Source organism: Stomoxys calcitrans, chromosome 2 (assembly GCF_963082655.1).
Source record: "Stomoxys calcitrans chromosome 2, idStoCalc2.1, whole genome shotgun sequence".
Lineage (NCBI taxonomy): Eukaryota > Metazoa > Arthropoda > Insecta > Diptera > Muscidae > Stomoxys > Stomoxys calcitrans.
The window spans coordinates 155,069,836-155,094,290 of record NC_081553.1 but is presented as its reverse complement, the minus strand read 5'-3'; the positions used below and the strand labels follow the sequence as shown (position 1 = coordinate 155,094,290).

General features: G+C 39.2%; 1 protein-coding gene across 3 annotated transcripts in view; it reads left to right on the top strand.

The window, feature by feature from the left end:
* LOC106088359 (tyrosine kinase receptor Cad96Ca) overlaps positions 1-24,455 on the top strand; it is a 168,928-nt gene that overhangs the window by 52,763 nt on the left and 91,710 nt on the right. For all 3 annotated transcript variants that reach the window (XM_013253836.2, XM_013253837.2, XM_013253838.2), the window contains exon 7: positions 23,478-23,617. In XM_013253836.2, the coding sequence (XP_013109290.1) occupies positions 23,478-23,617 (140 nt within the window). The remainder of the gene's footprint in view (positions 1-23,477; positions 23,618-24,455) is intronic.

Genomic DNA, 24,455 nt, shown 5'->3' with positions numbered 1-24,455 from the left:
TTCCTCACCAGCCGTTGCAGCTCCTACGGGGTGGCGGGTTACCTTATGCATTGGTTCTCCAGTAGATGGGCATCTTGGGAGTAGGTGACGATCTCATCGTCTGCTCCCTTTTCTTTAGACAGAATTGACTTTCCTGCCACTGCACTGGATGATGTCATCGTATTAGGTTCTTTACCTATCCTAGTCTTCCGACTCTTTATAAAATCGGTAATAGTTACATCGTCGGGTCCCTGTGCGTTAGGCTGTGTTGAGTTTTCATTCCCTGTATTGTCTAATATTTCAATAATAGGATATTTGCCTATCTTAGTCTTCCAAATCTTAAGTAAATGGGCTTCTTGGAAGTAGGTGATGGTACCACCATCGGCTCCCTGTTCGTTAAGCTGCATTGAGACTCATGTCGTTGCGCTGCCTAATGTTTCAATCTTTTAGTTCCGAATCTTTAAGTCGGTGATGGGTTAATCGCCGGGTCCCTGTTTATTAGGCAGTGTTGGGTCTCTCGCCACTGCACTGCCTGATATTTTACAATAGTATTAGGATCTTTGCTTATCCTAGTCTTTTCAATATTGAGAGAGGCCGTGATTAACTCGTTGTCATCAACCTGTTTTTTGGGCGATATTGAGCCACCTGCCACTGCACGGCCTCATGTCGCAGAGTGAAAATTTCTGCTTATCCTAGTCTTCCCAATCTTGAACAAGACAGCTTTGCTTCCGTAGTGCGCCATGCCTTTAGTGTTAGCCAAACTCGTAACGGAGACTTGATCAATGCCAACCACAAAGAGAGTTCCTTCCTCCCTGTGGAAGACCTCTCACTTCTCTGCGACCAAACCTTGGTTTTGCTTGTCCAAGAATCCCAACATGCGTTCCGTCGCATATTTACTCCACCATCCCTTGATCAATACCTTCACCTTTGCGATCTAGGGGATATCCATCTATCTCACCAGGTCGTGCTTTGCGCCCTCCCAGGGAGCGTGAATACCTTTGACGAACTTTTTAACGGTATCAATACTAATTCCGCCGACGCAAAACGCAGCGTAAAGATGTCCCTTCTATTCTCGCAGCTCATCATTTGTATGGGTGGACCCTCTACAGAGTTCCACACATGTTGGAAAATCCGATCGTTAACCAGATCCTCCACTTGGGACCGATGATCTGGTGGAATCCTACCGGATGCACAGCCGATATTGCTGACTACATAAGGCAGTGCAGCTCTGTTATATTTCCTTGCTACTCTGGCGTAAGAGGGCGGTTCCTTACCATTCTCAGCGACCATCTTCCCCTTCTGTGATGGCTCAGTTAGGAAATCATAGTCGTTCCTTTTCCGATTTTTTCTACCTCCGCAGGACACTGTCTGGAGTCACGATTGCGGGATGGTTGGCTTGGTTTTCCCAGAGTAATTGAAAGCGGGTATTCTGTTTCCAGCTTTCGTCGAAGTACTTGGAATGTCAGTTTTATCCCTTCAAGCATCCTGCACTTTCGCCCAATTGCGCTGCCGGTACATACTCCTCTTGTCTCCTTCGTCGTGCACCGAATCGCTTTCTCGAATTACACTAACATGGCTATTTTTGTTGTATTTTTCTGGTTGTCGAAATGGCAGGAATGTTTAAGGTTCACTTTGCCAACATATGAGAGCTGAGATTGAAATTGTTTGTTGTGTTTTCGCATTTCCACTTCCATCGACCTGATGTTCTTGGTCTATATGAGACCCAGGTGCGTGAGGATTATTATCCACAGAATTTTCACGTCCCTGGGTACCACACCCTGTCCTTTTTTTATTACTCCCAGAGGTCTTGCGGTTTACGTACGCAATGACGTAGTGTCTCGAAGTCGACAGTACCGGTACTCCCAGGATCCAGAATTTAGCTCCCTTTGGGTTAATTTCGGGATTGGAACACACGTACTTCATTTCGGATTGCTGTATAGAAGTTCAAACTCAGAAAGGGGGGCGCCCAAAATGGCTTTGACGCCCTATCTGATTCGATCACGAGTGTTTTGGAGGATTTTCCGGACAGTGAAACCGTTGTCGCTGGGAACTTTAATGTTCAAAACTCCTCCTGGTTTACCCATTCCAGCCGCACCAGCCCGGACGGCCGCGCTTAATGACTGAATGAACCTACATATACGAGTATTTCATGTGCCAAAAGGCACCAAAACGATATTTTGACCTATTCTTAACTTAGCACCCTGAAAAGTACGAAGTAAATGTTCTTTCACCTCTTGGTAATTCGAATCACTGCGTTTTTTCGGTACCGTTTTCGTATTCTGCTCTAAGCAGCGCTTCTCCCCCAGTCGCGAAGCAACAAGTTTCTATATAAGAGATTACATTTTTTGAATGAATATCAATAGATATTTTTCCGATGGGTGTTATCGCAAAAGTTTAACTTTTAAATTTAAAATTTTAACTAAAAAAAACTAAGCTTTCCGAAATGTATCCTTTAAGATACGCTTTTATATAAATCAATCTCCGGATTTTATACTAATCTAGTCATTCCGTTTGTAACACTCCGAAATATTCGTCTAAGACCCCATAAAATATATATATTCTTGATCTTCTCGATGCTCTGAGTCGAACTTGCCATGCCCGTCCGTCCGTCTGTCGAAATCACGATAGAGGTCGAACGCGTAAAGCTCGCAGCTTGAAATTTTGCACACATACTTAATATTGGTGTAGGTCGTTGGCGATTGGTCCATATCGGTTCAGATTTAGATATAGCTTCCATATAAACCGTTCTCCCGATTAGACATCTTGAGCCCCTGGAATCAGCAATTTTCACCCGATTTGGCTGAAATTTTGCATGTAGTGTTCCGTTATGACTTCCAACAACTGTGGTGAGTACTGTCCAAATCGTTTTATAACCTGATATAGCTTCCAGATAAACCGTTCTCCCGGTTAGACTTGTTGAGCCCCTGGAAGCCGCAGTTTTCGTCCGATTTGGCTGTATGCGGTGTTGTGTTACGACTTTCAACAACTGTGCCAAATACGGTCCAAATCATTCTATAACCTGATATAGTTCCCATGTTAACCGGTCTCTCGATCATCCTAGTTCGGTTCCTAGAAGCTTTAATATTTGCTGGTTTGACAGAAATTTGGTATGTAGAATAAAATAATGCCCTCCAACTAAATTTATTTTGAATACATTTTTGGCAAAGTTCATGGTGGTGGGTTCCCAATTTTCGACACGTCTTTACTTATTTCTTTTGATTTTCATTTGAAATATAGGAGATGGGAAATTTATTATAGTATCGATACATAAACATCGAGTTTATTATTAAAACTGTCGAAAATATCGAATGTTGCGATTATTGTTAGTTTTCCAACTCTACTTTATATACGAAAACGCACATTGGGCAGAGCTCAATGGTTTCTTCTAGCACTTCAATTTGAAAGTTTGGTTTTACTCTTTGATTTACAAAGTAATGGTCGCAGTTTTCACGCGACCGTCATTGAATTAAGTACAGACATCTTTTTTGGAATATATACAGAGCCTATTGAAATTGGAAATCGGCTTAGATTTGGATATTGCTCCCATATATATATATATATATATATATATATATATATATGTTCATGCGCTTTGGGCTAATATTTCAATAATGTAAATGGTAACATTATTGAAATAAACCTATTCTCACAAAATTTGTCACAAGGGTTCCTCTTATGACTCCATCTCTACCGCTGAATTTCATAAAAATCGTTTCACATATGTATGAATCAAACCATTTGCACTTTTAAAGCCTTTGTCAGCATATTTCTTAATCGATTTTCTAGAATTTTTTCACAATGTCTTCTCTCATGTTTGAATATAGTTCTCATTCATATTTTCCTCCGATTTCAACATAAATTTAACAATATTGCAATACTTTGATGATTTGTTAACCGATTCTCACTAAATTTGGCACGAGGGTTTCTTTTACGGCTCTTCTGATCCTTTGTGAATTTCATTGCAATTAATTCAGATTTAGATATAGCTCCCTTCGTCCGATTTGTAATGATATCATCATTTGTAAACCGATTCTAAGAAATTTTGCACGAGGGGTCCTCTTATGACTCTCGACATTATAAAATGTAAATTGCTGCAGGATGGCTCCAAGATGGTAAGGGATTTGTCGCCCTCGAAACTCTGAATTTATATGGACAGTATGGTGCCGCTCAAGACCGTAGGGTCGTGGATGGTGAGGTCGTGATGCGTGGCGGATTGTTTGGAGTCCCTGGATAGGCTCTGGACCCACGATGTGACGCTGACATGAGTTCCTGGTCATGAGGGGATTCCAAGAAATGAGAGGGGGGGGGGACGGGTGGGACAGGAGGCGTTCGTCTGCGCTGGGCGGACCAGTCATCGGTCTTGCCTTCGTACCATTTATGGAGCTACTGAATACAGTAGAGGCGATGGGCAGGCGGCGTCGGTGGCGAAGTGGGACTCGGTGGATGGTTGCCGGACTGCAAAGGCGCACAATGACATCTGTAGGAGTTGCTTCGATGAGGATGAAGAGGAGACTATTGAGCACCTGCTGTGTTTATGGCCGCGACTGCAGGGACGTAGGCTCTCCTTTCTGGGGAGCTATTTCTTCTGTGATCTGGGTAAACTTGCGAACGTACATCTGATGCCTCTCTGTGATTTATTGAAGAATCAGGATGGTTCCGAAAGTGGGTGACGGCGTAGGTACATCTGCGCTTGCGTGGGGATGGGCGTTTCTTCACCCCCAGCTCGGATTCTCCATTCCTCCTGTCCGATTTTTATTCATGTTTAACCTCTAGTCCAAGGGCTTACATCTTTTTTCTCCTCCCTTACTTTGTAGGGTACCACAATGGGCCAGACTGGCCTCCGAGTGAACTCACCTTTGGTGGGCAACTCACTCAACCTAACCTAACCTTGCCCGTCCTTACTTGTTTCTAAATTGGGAAACTCATATCATCCATTTTTTTCGTTTCGATCCCAATAAGCAATAATACGAAATAATATGGCGATCGGGTTAGGAGAACCCGGGCCGACACAACGTCCAAAGTTGGATGTAGCACTTCCTATAGGATCCAGTTGAGAATTTTCGGTCCTAGAATGAAATTCGTAAACAAAGTACACATTTATGTATCTTTTATGGTTAAAACTTGAACTCTACACTACCTTATCTACAAATGTGGGTATGATGCAGTGACCAGTTCGATTCGAATTCTTTAAGCTTTTATTATACGATTAGACTTGTCATATAAGTTGACACTTTCTGTATTCATAAAATTTGTCTTATGCAAGTCAAGAACGAATATTTCACTTTTATAGACAGCAAGCTGCACAGGGCCCTCTCCGCTGCGCCTTCTTTAACCTTATATGGTACAAAATTATTGAATATATATCGCTTGATTAAGAGTATAACAATGTAAATGCCTTTATCTGAATCCCATATAATTTTTATTAATCAATTAATTCGTTCGGAGGGTTTAGGGTCATTTAAGTTTGGATGTTAGATGTAGTCCATCATCGCTTAATAAGTATGTCCTATTAAGTGGTGTTTTCGGGGGATGAGGTGGTCCACCAAACACTTATTCTAAAAATTGGTTATCAAATTTCAAATACTTTTTTTTGTACTCCATTTTATTGTACTCCTTTTTTTTTATTTGGTCTCTAAATTGGATATATTTTTTTTTTAATCTCAAATACCTTTCATTTTAACCTCTTATTGCTTGGGGTTTGGGCCCTAAAAACTATCATATCAAGCTCCACTCTCTTTAAGACCCAAATTGTCTTGGTGAGCAAATACGTGGTATTTAGTTGTAAGGGACTGGAACGTCCCTTAGACAGTTTGAACCGAAAGTTTCAGCCCCATATTTCCATAGTCGGCAAAAATTTCCGGGTGGTTTGGTGGATGGGGCGGCCACTCAGTAACTTGGGATTGAAAATATATATCAGATTCGTGTTCTACTCTATAATACCTCTTATTTGAGCCCCGTCTTACAATGGTCAGCAAATACGTCCTATTTGGTTGGTGTTATGGGAGTGGGGTGGCCCACAGACCTTTCATTTCCGCCCCATTTTACCATGGTCAGTAAATAAGTCCTGTTCGGGAGGTGTTTTGGGGAAGGGGTGGGCTCCCAGAAACTTGGTCCCACATTTGGATATCAGATTTTTATTCTACTCGCAAACGCCTTTCACTTAATTCCCATATTACCATGGGCGGTAAATATGTCCGATTTAAAGGTGTTATGGGGGTTGGGGTGGTCCCACAAACACTTGATCCGACAATTGCATATCAGATACATTTTCTCATCTTAAATACCTTTCATTTGAGTCCCAAATTGTCGTGATTGGTATTTGGAAGGTTTTGTGGGTGGAGCGGACCCCACTGGTACCCCATTTGGGAAGAAAATACTTGTTTGTAGGTTCCTATAAGAGAGCACACAAAATTTTGCTAAATCGAACCACCCATCACCGAGATCTGGTTATGGGGAGGGTCCTATTATTTTATTTTTAAGTGCGGGAATAAAAAAAGTCCTTCGGCGTCGCACTCGGTGGCGGATAACTCATCAAATCGATGTTTTGAGTGCTTAAAAATGCAGTTGTTTCGTATTTTTGGAGCATTTCTTTCGACCAATCGACACGAGCCTTTGTTTGAGCGATTGACAAATTGTGTGGGATCCAACGCGAACAATTTTTTTTAATGGTCAAATGTTCATGCAATATTGAATTTATGCTGCTCCCACTAATACCTAAGGTTGTCTAAATCTCACGATAGGTCACATGACGATCTTGCAATATCAGTTGGCGCACAGCATCAGTGGTTTTTGGAACAACAACTGATTTTGGACCATACTATCCATAAACACTGGTCCTTGCATTGAATTAAGTCCATCGATGCACTGTTGATCCACATTAAAAATTGTAAAAAATAATCGCACGATTAAATTCCATTTTTTGGGGGAGATGAATCTTATTACTGTAAACAACACAAATAACTTATTACTGTAAACAACACAAATAGCGCTCGAATGTCAAAACGTTACGACTACGTATAACCCCAAAAATTTTATTAGTTGGCGGATTGCAACACAAGGGTTGTCGAATCCCAAAATATAAAAGGCAACCCTCGTATCTACTTGTATGACCATACATGAAATAAAAGCTCGATTTAATTAAAAAACAAGTAAAAGCGTGCTAAGTTCGGCCGGGCCGAATCTTATATACCCTCCACCATGGATCGCATTTGTCGAGTTCTTTTCCCGGCATCTCTTCTTAGGCAAAAAAGGATATAAGAAAAGAGTTGCTCTGCTGTTAAAACGATATCAAGATATGGTCCGGTTGGGACCACAATTAAATTATATGTTGGAGACCTGTGTAAAATTTCAGCCAATTCGTATAAGAATTGCGCCCATTGGGGCTCACGAAGTAAAATAGAGAGAACGATTTATATGGGATCTGTATCGGGCTATAGACCGATTCAGAACATAATAAACACGTTTGTTGATGGTCATGAGAGGATCCGTCATACAAAATTTCAGGCAAATCGGATAATAATTGCGACCTCTAGAGGCTCAAGAAGTCAAGATCCCAGATCGGTTTATATGACAGCTATATCAGTTTATGAACCGATTTGAACCATACTTGGCACAGTTGTTGGATATCATAACAAAACACGTCGTGCCAAAATTCATTCAAATCGGATAAGAATTGCGCCCTCTAGAGGCTCAAGAAGTCAAGACCCAAGATCGGTTTATATGACAGCTATATCAAAACTTGGACCGATATGGCCCATTTACAATACCAACCGACCTACACTAATAAGAAGTATTTATGCAAAATTTGAAACGGCTAGCTTTACTCCTTCGGAAGTTAGCGTGCTTTCGACAGACAGACGGACGGACATGGCTAGATCGACATAAAATGTCACGACGATCAAGAATATATATACTTTATGGGGTCTCAGACGAATATTTCGAGTAGTTACAAACAGAATGACGAAATTAGTATACCCTCCATCTTATGGTGGAGGGTATAAAATCTGCATATTTATTCCAAAATATATTGTCAAAAAATATATAGCCGCTTGAAATTTTGCACAGATACTTACTATTGATATAGGTCGTTGGGGATTGAAAATGGGCCATATCGATTCAGATTTGGATAAAGTTCCCATATAAACCCAACTTCCAACTTGAATTCTTGAGCGCCTGGAAGCCGCAATTTTTATCCGATTTGGCTGAAATTTTGCACATAGTGTTCTGTTATAACTCTTAACAACAACTGTTCTGTTATAACTCTTAACAACCAAGTACGGTCCAAATCGGTCAAAAACATGATAAAGCTCCCGAATGCACCGATCTCGATTTGCTTCTTGAGCCCTTAAAAGCCGCGATTTTTATCCGATTTGGCTGAAATTCTGCATATAGTGTTCTGTTATGACTTCTAACAACTGTGCCAAGTACGGACCAAATCGGTCTATAACCAAATATAGCTCCCATATTTTAGCAGAATCTATGGTGGTGGGTTCCCATGATTCGGCCCGGCCGAACTTGGTATGCTTTTACTTGTTGTAGTTTTGACCGAAACTGGCTTGGTATTTTGCCATTTACGAAGGTATATGTGTTTTGAATTGTGTTTGTAACAATGACATTGACGAATAAATGAAGAAGAATGTCCAAATCCGATTATCTAGTTAAAATTTATACAGTTTGGAAGTCAAAATATATATAAAGTTAATTTTTTTGAATTTTTTGTGAAAAAAAATCATTGCTCAGTCTCTATTGAAAAAAGTAGCGTATTCCTTAACTTTTCGTTTTGTTTTGTAAAGAGGACATGTTGAAGATGTGTCTAAAGTAACATTTGCACAACGTATGTAAACATAAAGGATTGTTATATGTAGTGTAAAATAGACCTTTTTTATACCCTCCACCGTAGGATGGGGGGTATACTAATTTCGTCATTCTGTTTGTAACTACTCGAAATATTCGTCTGAGACCCCATAAAGTACAATATATATATTTTCTTGATCGTCGCGACATTTTATGTCGATCTAGCCATGTCCGTCCGTCTGTCTGTCGAAAGCACGCTAACTTCCGAAGGAGTAAAGCTAGCCGCTTGAAATTTTGCACAAATGCTTCTTATTAGTGTAGGTCGGATGGTATTTTAAATGGGCCATATCAGTCCATGTTTTGATATAGCTGCCATATAAACCGATCTTGGGTCTTGACTTCTTGAGCCTCTAGAGTGCGCAATTCTTATCCGATTGGAATGAAATTTTGCACGACGTGTTTTGTTATGATATCCAACAACCGTGCCAAGAATGGTTCAAATCGGTTCATAACCTGATATAGCTGTCATTTAAACAGATCTGGGGACTTGACTTCTAGATCTTCTAGAGGGCGTAATTCCTATCCGATTTGCCTGAAATTCTGAACGACGAATCCTCTCATGACCATCAACATACGTGTTTATTATGGTCTGAATCGGTCTATAGCCTGATACAGCTCCCATATAAATCGATCATTCTATTTTACTCCTTGAGCCCCCAAAGGACGCAATTCTTATTCGAATTGGCAGACATTTTACACAGGTCTCCAACATATAATTTAATTGTGGTCCGAACCGTACCATATCTTGATTTCGCTCTAATAGCAGAGCAAATCTTTATTTAGCACGCTTTTACTTGTTTATCAACAAATTATTAAACTATCAATAAATTGCTTCGAGTTCTCAAATCGCAAAGCCCCCTTTTTTTACATCACATGTACTCTAAACGCATGGAAAATTCGGACACAATTTTTTTTAATTTTTAAAGAAATTTTTGCCTGCAAAATTCAAAAAGTATTATGACAATATCTCAATTGGTTTTTTTCATAACATTTTTTCAATCTGAATTATCGTTTTGTCAGTACTCGCAAAGTAATGAATTGTTGGGGGTTTTTGTTACAATTTATGGAATAAAATATTAAAAAACAACCTATTCTTACTCTTTCATTGGGACTTACCTATGTTTATTATTAAGGAAGCTCTTCGGGAATGTTATATTTTCGGGACTAATCACGGGGAAGCTTCTAGCCTTCAGGTGCAAATTTACATTTCGAGTCACGCTTTTAGATCCTAAAAATGGATTGGTATTTAGTTGGCTCACCTTTATTAACTTACAATATCAGTATATTTATAGAAAGAAAAGTACTCACGAAGGATACTACTTGATTTCTCTGTAGCTTTGAATGTGAAAAGGACACGGCGTGTATCAGGGGGTATAAGGAAATGTAGTATGGACACATTCATGTATGATAAATACTTCAGAAGAGTAATTGAAGATAGTCGAGCAGACAACGTATCCAATGTATCAGTGTTGGCATCAAATTTATTTATATTTGAAGGTTTTGTTTGATATATATCGCCATATGTCTTCCAATATATTTGTAACTGATAAACTATCGGAACCATCATCAGTGTTAGAATTACAACAGTTAAAAAATCAATTTTGTTTTCCATTATTTTTGCTTCTTTGTTAAATATTCGGCATCTGAAAAACAAACGAACCTGCTTAGATATTATGTACACTCGCCAGGAAAAATATTCGTATACCTTGGCCGCAAATTTCAAACTTAAAAAAGTTCTTGTTATTTATTTATATCCTACACCACCACTTAAAATACCCTGTGCCAAGGTATTATAAATTTGTGCATTTTTTTGCACCGGTATGAAGGAGAAGAGCTAGACCCATTGATAATTATATCGATCGACTCAGAATGACCATCTGATTCGATTCAGCCATGTCCTTCTGTTCGACCGTCTGTGAGTCCATGTATTCTTGTAATCAAGTGTTTGTTGTCCAATCGTCAAGAAATTTTGTACGTACTTTTTTGGACCAAAATAAAAATTTTTCTAAAGACCACATTTTAATGATCTTTTTTTTGTGTCTGCTCAAAGCATTTTGCGACACTACATTTCACTTAAACATTTTAGACGTTTTTTGTTATGTTTTTCTGTCCCAAACAGAAACAGAAAAGAAAAAGAATAGAAAAATCGCAAAATCAAGTACAAAATGAATTTTTTTCTATGCAAAGATTAAATTTTAAAGGCATTTTTTGTAAAGACAAAATTTCAATGAAAGGTTGTAAAAGGCAAAATGTTGATCAAAAACATTTTTCAAAAAATTTTTCTATAGACAACTTTCAATAAATATTCTTAAAGAAATTTTAACCCATTACATTTGACCCTCGATTCCCTTGTCGAATTGGGATGAAATTTCATATATTCATTTATATTGTATTTGTTTTTTAATATTTAATTTTATAACCATTTAGAGAAGAAAGGTGGATTTAATTACATTCACATAAAATAGCATCTGCTGGCTTTTCGCCACAAATTAATTTTTTATGTAAAACAAGTTAAACATTTTTTTTGGGACGGAGCTCATGCAAAGCAGAATGCATTGCCCGAATGTTTTTTTCTTTTTTTTAATATTTTGCGTTTATAGTCATATACTTTCAGTTTGTTTGCATAAAATTTTATGGAAACAAAAATCATTTAAAACCAATTGACCGACACAAACAATAACCTGTGAAACCATAAAACTGGTTTGAGAGCGATTTAAAATGAGCACAAAAGAAAAAACTTCATCAAAATACTGAAGTTGATTCCCCAAAAATATCACTATAAAACTAAGATATTCCCGAAGACCACCACTTTTAGAAGGCTTTGAAAGATATGGATCGCCCTATACATAGTGTGTCACAAGTCGTACAAAATTCAGCTTTGACTTTAACCAAATGGCACCACCGATGGGTAAGTGCCTGCACCCAGTAGCGACCACAATTTTAAAAAACATTTGGGGTATCGTTACCAGTTTCACAGTTACAGAAGAATTTTGGCAATTTTTGATTTTAGAAAAAATGTGGGGGCGGGGTGTCCTGATATAAAATTTTGGCTACGTCCCTGGCTCCCATATATATATGTATTGCCCGATTTGGACTTAAATGGCCATAGTAACTAAAATTTCCAACCGATCTGCACCAAATTAGGCATGGATTGTTTTGTTATACATCTGCGATTTTAATACATCTGCAAGATTTCATAAAAATCGGTTGAGATTTGGATATAGCTCCCATATATATGTATCACCCGATTTGCATTTAAATGGCCGAAGTAAATACAATTTACAACCGATCTGCACAAACTTTGGCATTTTATGTTTCGTTACGGATCTTAACACATCAGCAAGATTTCATAAAAATCGGTTGAGATTTGGATATAGCTCCCATATATATGTATCGCCCGATTTGCCCTGTAGTTACAGCAATTTTCGACTGATCTGCATAAAATTTGCCAGCACGCATTGTTTTGTTACTCATCTAAACATATATGCAAAATTTCATATACTCGGCCCAGATTTGGATATGGATCCTATATATATTTCGCCTGATTCACACTTATAATGCCATAATAAAAACAATTTTCAACTGATCTGTACAAAATTTGGATATAGCTCCCATATATATTTATCGCCGGATTTGCACTTGTATGGCCGTAGTAACAACAATTTTCAAACGATTTCTCATATACATACATATATCTATTACCCGAATTTATAATTGTAGGATAGGTGTAGGTGTAGTCGGCTCCGAACGACTTTAACCACTCCTTACTGGTTTTAATAGGTAACTGTGGGAGGGTGTATTTACTCTTCCTTATGCACCAAAAAAATATTATATTTGAATTATTTGTTCATAAACAAAATATAAGGATTAATTTAGCAGAAAAAGTGTTCCTATATTTACGGTAGCCTCCATACATAGAGGTTAGCATGTCTGCCTATGGCGCTGAACGCCAGGGTTCCAATCCTAGCGAGAACATCGGAAAAAAAATGTTCCGCAGTCGTTATCCCTTCCTAATGCGCTTATTCCCTCATTGAGTTTAAACTTGAATCGGACAGCACTCACTGATATGTGAGGAGTTTGCCCCTGTTGCTTAGTGGAATATTCAGGGTCAAATTTGCATTGCAATGTTGACGGCATTTGTATGGTACTTTGCCATTTAAAAACTTCTCCTCAAAGATGTGTCGCTCTGAGGCATGCCGTCCGGACTCGGCTATAAAAAGTATGCCCCTTATAATGAACTTGAATCGGACAGCACTCATTAGTATGTGGGAAGTTTGCCCCTGTTCCCCCCATGTTGCCCTCATGGGTAAATTTTACATTCAAAATATAATGTAAAAAAACTTTAGTTTTTAATATTAAATTTAATATATTAGTCCGGAAGTTCATGCTTCACAGATGGGTCAAATCTGGGGGACAGAGTTGGCCTGAGAACCCAGGGAACCATAGTACGGTCCTGCAGACGGAGACCTGGGCATTCGCGAGGTGGTTTGGTGCTAAAGCGAGGATGTGGAGTGTGAACATCTTTACGGACAGTGAACTGGCCATCAGGGCAACACCAACCAGGACGGAAGCTCACGAACAGTCTTGGAGTAAAAGAAGAAGCTAAACGCCTTCTCTTAGAATGGCATGATCTCCGTTTGGGTGCCCCGCCATAGAGGAGTAAGGGAGAATGAAAGAGCAGATGAGTTGGCAGTGAAGGCCAGGTCGACCCAGTCCGAGATAAGGGCGTAGGCGACGAACGTATGTAACACTATGGCTCAGCGAAACGATCGATAGGATGACGAAAATCCTATGGGGAGATCCGGATCGTGTGAAGACGAGGCTCTTATTGAAAGGAAGTTGGAAGGTTTCGGTTTCATAATGGGACTCATAAGCTTACTTATGCGGCTAACAGGCATCGCCACTAAGGTGGGGACACAATACCAGAACGAACTTATGGGCGTGGTATGGAAAACAGTAAGGGATTTTGTAAGTAGCACGGAGTTCTTAACTTTGCGTTTTTTTCAAGGCTACTGTTAGTAAATATTTAGAGCGCATAACAAGCCGATTAGTCGCTTAAGTGTATGGCATAGTGGTATGGGCAAATTAACATCCGTACCCTATTTTCAACCTAACTTAGCCTAATATTCAATACAATCTTTGGTATATCCTTTTTATTCCACTCAAAAAAGTGACCCAATGGTTGAGTTAAAATAACCTACTATCGAAAAAAGAAAACTTCATATAGCGCTAAAGACATTGTTATTCGTTTTAGTTAATGTAGATCAAATGAACTTCGTTATGGTTCAACATTAAATAAATGGAACAAAATTGTTCTTCATGCTGTTTATATGATGGACAATCGTGAAGAATATTTTGAACTGCAATCAACACAATTGATGGAATTAATTATTCGAAATACTTACTGTCCAGTTTTCACCAATGCGCATGAAATAATTTATTTAATTGTGGATGTATTATTTATTCTCGTATTTATCATTTGTTTTATTCTATAAATAGATTTAAAATTTGCGCATTGCTAAATTACATTTCACATTTATTTATATTAACTATTGAAATAAAAACGTTCACACTTTTAGTTTTCAATGGCTTTGGAAAAATTCCCAAATAAGTTGCTTGGGAGTAAGCACCAATATTTTTCCAGAAGTTTCGTTTCGTTTTCGTGTAACTTGTAATAGGTCATTATTTTTGGAAGAAAAATTTAAGTCACTCAAGGATAGCTTCGATAGAGTAATTTATTAGGCGGTTGATGATCTAAGCCTGTTCCCAGTGCAGCGGCAGATCTAGAGCACGGGAGTAGGCTTAGAATGGACTCCAAAGACTCAACAGCTGCGGTGGTGGTATCAGGCCGTAGCATGTTGTCTGCTACTGAAACCGTGAATGTCAACAAGAGCTTCTGAAGAAGACACCTGGTTCGAGTCTTAAGAACACGGCTAAACATATTCTTTTTCTGCATGCCTATACTTTGCCTAGGCCATCGGCCTTCCCCGGCAAACCAAAAAGCTCTTTTAGAGGTTGGAATGATAGAAGACGCATCGCTCTCAGTTTTATTGGGAGACTTGGTGCGAGTGATCCTAAGACTCTCACTAATAGGGAGAGAGACTCCCTAAATTGGGCTCGGGAATTTGCTGCACATGCTACCCCAAAGACTATACGACTAAATTCGGAAACTGCACCGCAGTCAGCCGAAAAGCCGCGGTCGCCTGGAGGGCATCCCATGCCTAAAAGACCTCGGGCGAACAATAGTAAGATGGGTCCAAGAACCTTTGCAAATGTCGCTAGGGACAGTTCGGTTATGGCAGTTTTCGACAAGGGAGAAAAACAGGGCTGCATATCTATGAATAATTGGAGTGAGTTAGTCAAGGGACTGTCATCAGTATACTCTGATGTCCTTGCGAAATTTTCTGGGTCTCCCCCAGTTTTTAACGATGCAGGCTGGTATCGAGGCCGATACAGACTCATTGCCTTCGGCGATCAACGCTCAATTGAAATGTATCGTTGTGAGCTAAAAATATTGGTGAAATCTGGCCAGGTGCAGCACTAGATTTAGTCAAGAAGGAAGATATTCCTTCTCGACCAATGGCGCATGCTTGGGTACCAAGAATTCCTCAGATCCTGGAGCGATACTTGAAAGACTGAGGGAATGTAATCCCAATCTTTCAACCACCGACTGGAAGATTGGTAGACTGGGTGAGGCTGATTGTTACCGGAGGCATGCAGTATTCGTACTAAACTCCGGCTGTCTCGCAGACCTCAACAAATCTGAATAGGTTGTATCCTTCGGATTCAACAAATTGAAACTGAAGGTCTATTGAAGCGGTGGGGTTGGGGAATCTGGAGACGACTCAGCAGTTGTTGCCGAACACTTGCCTGAAGAACTATCAACCACATCGCTAAAGTCTAGCGGATTGCAGGAGACTGAAAATCCACCTGCTACAATCGAGACAGGAGGGTATGGCATAGAAACGGGACCCTACAAGCTCCGTGGGGGTGGCTCACAAAGTTGGACGAATCTTGTGAGGATGAACTCATGGTGGAGTCAGAAGACAAGGCTAACACAACAGTGGTGGAAGTTCTGAATCCTAACTATGGTCCGGTTTCACCATTGTAAAGCGGCTTCGGCGGCACTAAAGGTCCTCCTGATGGCTGGAGAATTTAACGTCGTTCTTATCCAGGAACCATTAGAGTGTGGAGGAATGGTTCTTGGACTAAGAATTCCGGGATTTGAACTACTCAATCGTACGGGGAATGGAAGTCACAGAACCTGTACTCTTGCAAAGAGTAGTCCAAATGTTTTTCTTCTTCCGTCGCTAAGCACTCAAGATTTAGTAGTGGAAATAAACAAGTCTCGTTACAGTCTGGCTTCAATATATATGGTACACGAGAGATGCCGTCTGGTACATCAGAGATGCCGTCTGGTTAAAGCTGCTTCTGTAGGGAGTGATGCTAAATCACATCACCAGATATGGGTAAGTTCGGATGTCAACGAAAGGGGTGAGCTGCTTATTGAATATGTTATAAGTTGCAATCTGGCGATTTGTAACAGGCTGGAGGTACTAGATACTACCTTTGTATCGGAAGATATAAGTGGAAGAATATGCGACTGAGATGTGTTGGATGACCACAGCTTCTCTGATCATCGTTATATACACATTTCCCGGGAAATTCTCCAACGGTCAACGTGGCGCCAGAAGAGGTTGTCACTGATATGCATTCGTCGGAGGCCATTAGAGAAATTGTGTCTGGCCAAAAATCCTTTGGGCGATAAGAAGTTTCGACTCCTTTAAGTCGCCAGGTCCTGATGATGTATGACCTGTTGAAATGCAGGCTGTGTCTGATAGACTGGTTCCCTGGCTTAGGGAGATATACTCTGCTTGTATCAGAAAGTCATATAAACCTGTGGGATGGAGGGACAAGAAGATCATTTTCATTCCGAAAGCAGCAAAACCCTACCATACGAAGGCAAAAGAATTTCGTCTTACTAGTCTTTCATACTTTATGCTACAGACTATTGAGGGGTTGAAAGAAACATTTCTAAGGGCAAAGATTCCTGGAAATAGCCTGTCTCGGCAGCAGCATGCATATGGTAAAGGCAAATCCACTGAAACAGCCCTTCACGACCTAGTCGGCTACATTTCTTGACATTGAAGGTGGTTCAATAATGTAAAACCGACGTCAATCGTGAAGGAGTTGGAATTTCTAGGTATCAACTCAACCGTAAGAAAGTTTATTAATAACTGACTCACTAAAAGATGCATTACGGCAGGCTTGGGATCTGTGGATCTAAAAAGATGGGTCAGCAAAGGAACTCATCATGGAGGTGTACTGTCTCCTCTACTTTGGAATATAGCCATTAACCATATATATTATTGTCTCTGAAAGAAAGAGGCGTAAAAGTGGTCGCTTATGTTGATGACGTGGTAATTGCGGTTAGGGGAAAGTTTCCCAGCTCTCTAAGAGATATACCTCAGGAAGCTGTACGTGCAACATCAAAGTGGGCTACTGAAAGTGGTCTGGGTATAAATCCATGCAAGACAGAAGTAGTTCTTTTCAGCAGGAGATTCAAGATGCTTACAGTGTGACCTGTCTCCTTGGGTGGAGAGAATGTCACATTTACAGAAAACGCAAAATACCTAAGTGTTTTGCGGGCCAGGAAACTGAACTTCAAATCCAAGATTTTGGAAAGGGCAAAAAATGCCACTCTTGACCTATACACCTGCCAGAGAGCCATTAGCAAAAGTTGGGGATTTAGACCGCGTGTCCATGCGTTGGGTATACAGGGTGGCTGATGAAAGCCGCTACCAAAAAAAAATGTAATAACTTTTTTTCTATTTAATAATAATAATTTAATAATTAATTTAATTAATTAATTAATTAATTTAATTAATAATAATTTAATAATTAATTTAATAATTTAATTTAACATGAATAAAAGAAAAATGTATTCCATACACCGAAAAAAAAATGTAGCAATATTCATCATTGTATTCAATATTCATCAGCCACCCTGTATACTGCAGTTGTCAGAACTATTATGCTATATGGTGTTGTGGTCTGGTGGACGGCGCTTCAAAAATCCACCTACTGCTCAATACTTAACCGGATCCAAAGGATGACTTATTTGTGCATCACAGCCGCACTGAGGACGACACCATCTGAAGCACTGAATTTAATGCCACATTTTATGCATCTGGACATTATGGCTACCCAAATTGCAGCGACCACTGCCGTCAAATAAAGGGAGCTTTCTCATTGGGCATGTGGCGGCTACGGACACTGGGTTATCCTTGATACAATATCCGATGTTCCGATCACGGAATGCGTGAAGTGGTGTGGTGCTTAAGCGTGGACGTCGAGTCTGAACATCTTTACCGACAGTAAAATTGACATAAGGGCAATTGCCATGATGAGAGGAAGCAAGAAGGAGGTCAGTATAGCTATTGGTATCATAACGGGACACATAGGACTACAATCTCACTTATGTTAAATCGGTGCGGCAAGTGATAGATTTGTAGGGTATGCGGGGAAAATGATGAGATGTTGGAGCATTTCCTTCGTCATTGCCCGGCTTTCGCGTCCAACAGATACCGGTACTTAGGTGGAGACACAATTTCAGACATGAACCAACTTAGGGGAGTGGCATTGAAAACAATTAAGGATTTTGTAAGTAGCACTGAATTCCTAACTTAAAGTTTTCTTTTTAGAGGTTGCTTTATAGATTTTAGAGCGCACAACAAGCCGATTACTGGCTTAGGTGTATGTCCGGATTAATATCTGCACCCTCTTTTCAACCTAACCTAACCTAACCTAGCATATATCCGATGTTCCAGGCAGTGTGGATTACACCCTACCTGAGCCGCCGTTTGATAAAGATTACTGTACCAATATTCCTGATAGAACCGATTGGAACTACGATATCCCTGGTAACAGAAGTAACATAGACTTCTATACAATATGGTTCCAAACTAGACGACCAGGTGGGCTTTGAGGTGTACTCTAAAGATCTTGAACTGGTCATATCGAAAAGTTTACCCGACCACTGCAGTGCGTATCAAGCTGAGATTAAGGAATTGGTGGAATGGTTTAGATACAATGTCATTACGACGATTGGCATAAATATCTTCTCAGACAGCCAATAAATCCCCGGGGAATATATTTCTTAACAGAAAAACCGCCCTCGACTGTCGCAGATCTCTTAACGAGATGGCTGAACCGTTCAAAATCACCTTTTCTCTGTGCCGGGCCACAGAGATATCTCAGGGAATTCTAAAGCAGATGAGCTGGATACTGGAATCTGTGGGTATGCCTCTAGCGACATGTAAGCTAGGTTTTCAGGACCAGTCCCGAAGGGCAACGAATGATAGATGGTCACAAAGAGGGGGCTGTGAGCATTCCAAAACTTTGTGGCCTAATCTAGACTTGAAGAGGCTGAAGGTTGTCAGCAACGACTTTTGCAGAAGCTGTGAGGACTTCGTAGAAGAAGAGACTATAGAACACCTTCTGTGTGTGTCCCGCACTAGCAGTCAGAAGTTGTTCCACATTAGGTTCTCATTTCTTTGAGAACCTTTCTGATTTAGCGGATGTGAACATTCACAAGTTATTGGGCTTTTTAAAGCAATCTGGATGGTTCAACGGTAGGACCTAGAAGACATCTTCCTGCTTCTTTTCCTGTGGTATCACAATGTTGGTGGGGGTGATGTGGCCTCTCAGACACTTGGAGATAAATTTGCATATCAAATTCGTACACTACTTAATATACCCTTCATTTGATACCCATATTGCTAGATCGGTAAAAATGTGTTTTGGGGTCACCCAGCTTTTTAAATCCAGCATTTAAACCCCACATTCGTAATCTACTCCCGAATGCCTTTCATTTGACTCCTTTATTGTCTCGATCGTTCTGCTTTAATTTTTGGGTGGTGCTTTTGGTGTAAGGGGAAAATCCTTTGAATTGGATCACCATCGAATATAATCACAATCATTTGTGCCCTAAAACGGGGTACTAGGAGTTTATTTAACTCCTACTTTACTTTACTTTGATTGGCTATGACAAAACATTTGTTCCACTAGCCAAACATAGAATAGCACTCTAAGTGCCTCAATCTTCTGCGCTCATCTTATAATCACTGACATCAAGTTTCGAGATGTCTCACATCGCTTGATCCATCGGGCTTTTGGACGTCCCGGTTTTCGAGCACCACAGTGTATGCCTTCAAAAGACTTCTTTGCTGGAGCCTCCTCATTCGTTCTGATAACATGACCTAGCCAACGCAGCCGTTGTATTTTCATATGTGTAACTATGATATCGTCGTCATACAGCTCGTGGTTCATACGTCGCCTATATTCTCCATTAACGCAAACTGGTCCATATATTTTACGAAGAATCTTTCATTCAAACACTCCACTGCCTCGTCTGCTTTCACAACTACCAATGCCTCAGAACCATGTAACAACACGGATAGTAGCAGTGTCTTGAATAGTGTAATCTTTTTCTATAATGTAATCTGCGCCTTGTTTCTGAACTGCTTACTTAATCCAAAATATCATCTGTTTGCTAGTATTATTTTTTGCTTTATTTCAAAACTGGTGTCATTCGTTTCGGTTACATTGCTGCCGATGTAGATAAACTTACTGACTATCTCAAAGTTGTGGTTCCCGACTTTCTCCATTTTCTTTATCTGATCGTTTTGGGACTTGGAACCATCCATTACATCTTATCTCCATTTACTGCCAAACCCATTTTCACTGACTTCCTTTCGATTCTTTCAAAGGTCGTCGGCATAGACCATATGTTAAGTGGTATGCCATTTGTATTCACATCTGAATTTCGTATAATCTTCTCCAGCAGGATATTAAAGAGATCACACGATAGGCTGTCTTCTTGTCTGAAACCTCATTTGGTATTGAGTGGTTCAGAGAGATTCTTTCCTATTCTTACTGAGGAACATGTATCAACAATTGCCATCCTGCAGAGTCTTATTAATTTTGCAGGGACACCAAACTCAGACATGACTTGAAATACCTTTGAACGTACAGGGGTATCGAAAGCGGCTTTGTAGTCAACAAATAGCTGATTTAACTCATCTTTTCAAATTTCACCAAAATCGGATATGAAATGGACCTTATGTTCCCTCAAGAACATAATCAATAACTGTTTTATACATTCGTATAAAACAGTTATTGATTAGATCAACGATAATTGTTTCTTTTTAAACACTCCTGTTGTTAGCCCCAGTACACTTCCATTTTCTCAAGTACTGTGTGCAGTGTAGTTTAAGTAGCCAGTTGCTTGCTTGATCTGTCGACCGTTTGAAGAGACCACACCAACACACATGTCTTACTTCTTTGCGCTCTCATCACACTCAATATATACGAAAGAAATTTGAGAGACAAGGCAACACATTAAATATGTAAAAGCGTGCTAAGTTCGGCCGGGCCGAATCTTGGGAACCTACCAAGATGGATTCTGCTTAAAATGTATATAAATTAAATTTAGGTCAAACCAACAACAATTAAATCTTCTAGGAACCGAACAAGACCAATATAGGGAGCTTTTCAGGTTATAGACCGATTTGAACCGTACTTGGCGCAGTTGTTAAAAGTCATAACAGAACACTATGTGCAAAATTTTAGCTAAATCGGACGAAAATGGCGGTTTCCAGGGGATCAAGAAATCAAATTGGATAATCGGTTTATATGGGAGCTACATCCAAATCTGAACCGATATGACTCATTTGCTATCCCCAACGATCTACCTCAAGAGTAAGTATCTGTAAAAAAAAATCAAGCGTTTAGCTTTACGCGTTCGATCGTGATTTTGACAGACGGACGGACGGACATGGCTAGATCGATTCAGAATGTCGCAACGATTCAGAATAAAAACGGGATTTTGATTAACACCAGTGTTGTCTTCCGCAGGCCTTTAATTCAAACTCTTCACAGTTAATTTGGATTTATTTCGATGTTGTGATACACAATTATATTAAAAGCCTTTCATGTTCGCACAACCCATTGTGATTTTGTATCATGATCAGTTGTATTCGTTATGCTATAAATAAAACAAAAAATACTTATTGGAGTTGTTGTTTTCACACATTTAAATACCTTCTTTGGGATGGTTATTTCTTTATCGCGTAAATGGCACAAATAAATGTATGTGCCTTAGTAATTCTTGTTTTGTTTTTTTTTTTTATACCTCGTAGCTATTTGTGTGTTGCTCTAACTTTACTTTACTTTGATTGGCTATGACAAAGCAAAACTTTAAAAATTATAACTATTTGAGTTTACCCCATGCGCACGTCGAGTGCTCAATTTACCGAAAAAAGTTTTGTATCTATACTAGTGGCGAGCACACAGTTGCAATTATTTGCAAGCCTATCGTCGTGATTGGGATTATTTTCTTGTGTACGTAGAAAGTAATGTGAAATAGTGTGAGTTTTTTTTTGCTAACTTCTATATATCTCAAATACTCGCCCTTTTTCTCTAGCAGGAGAGACACAAGAGAATAATTTTAATCGTTTGCGGCTATTGCAGCACTTTTGCAATTAAATAATTTTTGATTTTAGGTTTTTTTTGCCTATTACGGCGAAGATTATTTTAATTTCACAATTTCCGTTTGTTTCTCTTTCGAGACGAGCTCAATGATTTGAGATTTTCTTGCAATGGAAAAGGAAAGCCAGAGATCACTACACATACCAACCACTATGGACGCGTTTCGTCTTTTGTTAGAAGACTTTTCAACCATATTAGGTGTGAAAGCTTCAAGTTGCGAAAACGCCTCTATTATATAAATAAATACATTACCCACGCTCGACAATCCTGTCTTTTAGCTGTTTCTTTCCGAATGCATGTGTTTTTGGTTTTACAACAAAATAAAGTTTTTTACCGTAGGCGAAGCTGCTAAAGAGTTTACAACAAAAAAAGTTTGAAACGTTCAATAATGCTTCGTTTATGGCTAACGTTTGATATGTTGAAGTGAAACGTTATACGGTTAGAATAAAAGGGAAACTTCGTGATATAAAAGTATTTTGTTTGTCGTAAAAAATGTTTCAAATGTTTTATTTTATGCGTGTATGTCATTGGCCGGCTTTTGCGGCTAAGAGACACCGGTATTTAGGTGAGGACATAATACCAGACACGAACCAACTAAGGGGCATGGTATGGAAAACAATCAAGGAATCAGCACGGAATTCCTAATTTAAATTTTCTTTATTGAGGTAATTTTTAGAAGAGCGCACAACAGGCCGATTACTGGCCTAGGTGTATTTACATATCGGCATGGGGCGGATTTATATCCGCACCCTGTTTTCAACCTAACCTAACCTATAATGTTAAACAGTCGAACGGTATACCATACTAAACATTGGAGGTTATCCATAATAGACCCGTAGAATTTTTTTCGAACAGAAAGTTGTATAACTTTATTTTCGGAATATAGTTATGCATAGTAGGTGGCGGAACTTTGAATAATATGAGTAAATAAAAAAGTTAAGGTTCAAATACAATTATGAAAACATAAATGTAACATGAAGATTATTGACCTATACATACAGACACGCATTTAGACAATTTTTAGAGAACTGTACTAGTACTTATGAATGCGGCATTTTATGTTGTACAATTACATGTATTTATTTTAATTTTAGGTCATGAAGTCCTTAGAACCTCATGTCAATGTGGTACGGTTTTTGGGATGTTGCACTGACAAAGATCCTATCTTTGTCATAATTGAATACGTTAATAGAGGAAAATTGCAGTCTTATTTACGATCTTCCAGAGCAGAACGGTAAGTTTATATTATTTATTACGGGAAAATATCAAGCCGTATCTATAAAAAAATTACATGTTTTAAGTGTACAATAGTAATTTAATTATTTCTGTGTTAAATATCTTTTTTAAAATTTTGTATTAAAAATAGTTAAATAATAACAACTCAATGCTTAAAATGTACTGTTGACGCCTTCGTGGCGCAGAAGGTATTCAGCCCATTTCTGAAAACTCCCTGGGAATAAACTCCCAGGGAATTAATTTCTCCCTCGAATAAAATCCTTCTATTCTGATTGAATGGGGAGAGGACATTTTTGGGAGAGAGAATTTCGAATTTTCGAAAACAGCTGTTTTGTTTCAGCTGTTTGATTTTGGCCAAACATTTGACTATTATTTTTTGGAAGAAGAACAAAAAATGAAAAAATAAGCAAAAAGAAGCTATAAAGGTTGCTAAAAAAGTTTACAAACATGTTTAGTGTTGTTTTTGTAAAGTTTGTTTTAAGTTTTCCATTTTAATAGTGCACAATTATGGCATACAGTTTGTCACCATATTTCTGTGTTGTGACAACAACTTTCCGTCTTCATCCAACAATCGTTGGCTAAATTAGATGCTTCCAGAGTGGTCTGATAGACAGATTTATTGCGGGCCACACATCCTGCATGTTGACGTTTTCCCTTGCCGAAAGGAGTTAAGGTGGCTGAATTGTAATATATAGGTTTGCTTCTCCTTCGTCGTCATAAATGCTGTGTTGGTCTGTCTGATGCGCCGTTTTATCTAAAGGCCTTCTTTTATGGAGCTAGAACTTGGGACGGCTGCTGGACATAGTGCTGCCGAAAAGCGATTTATGGATTTATTC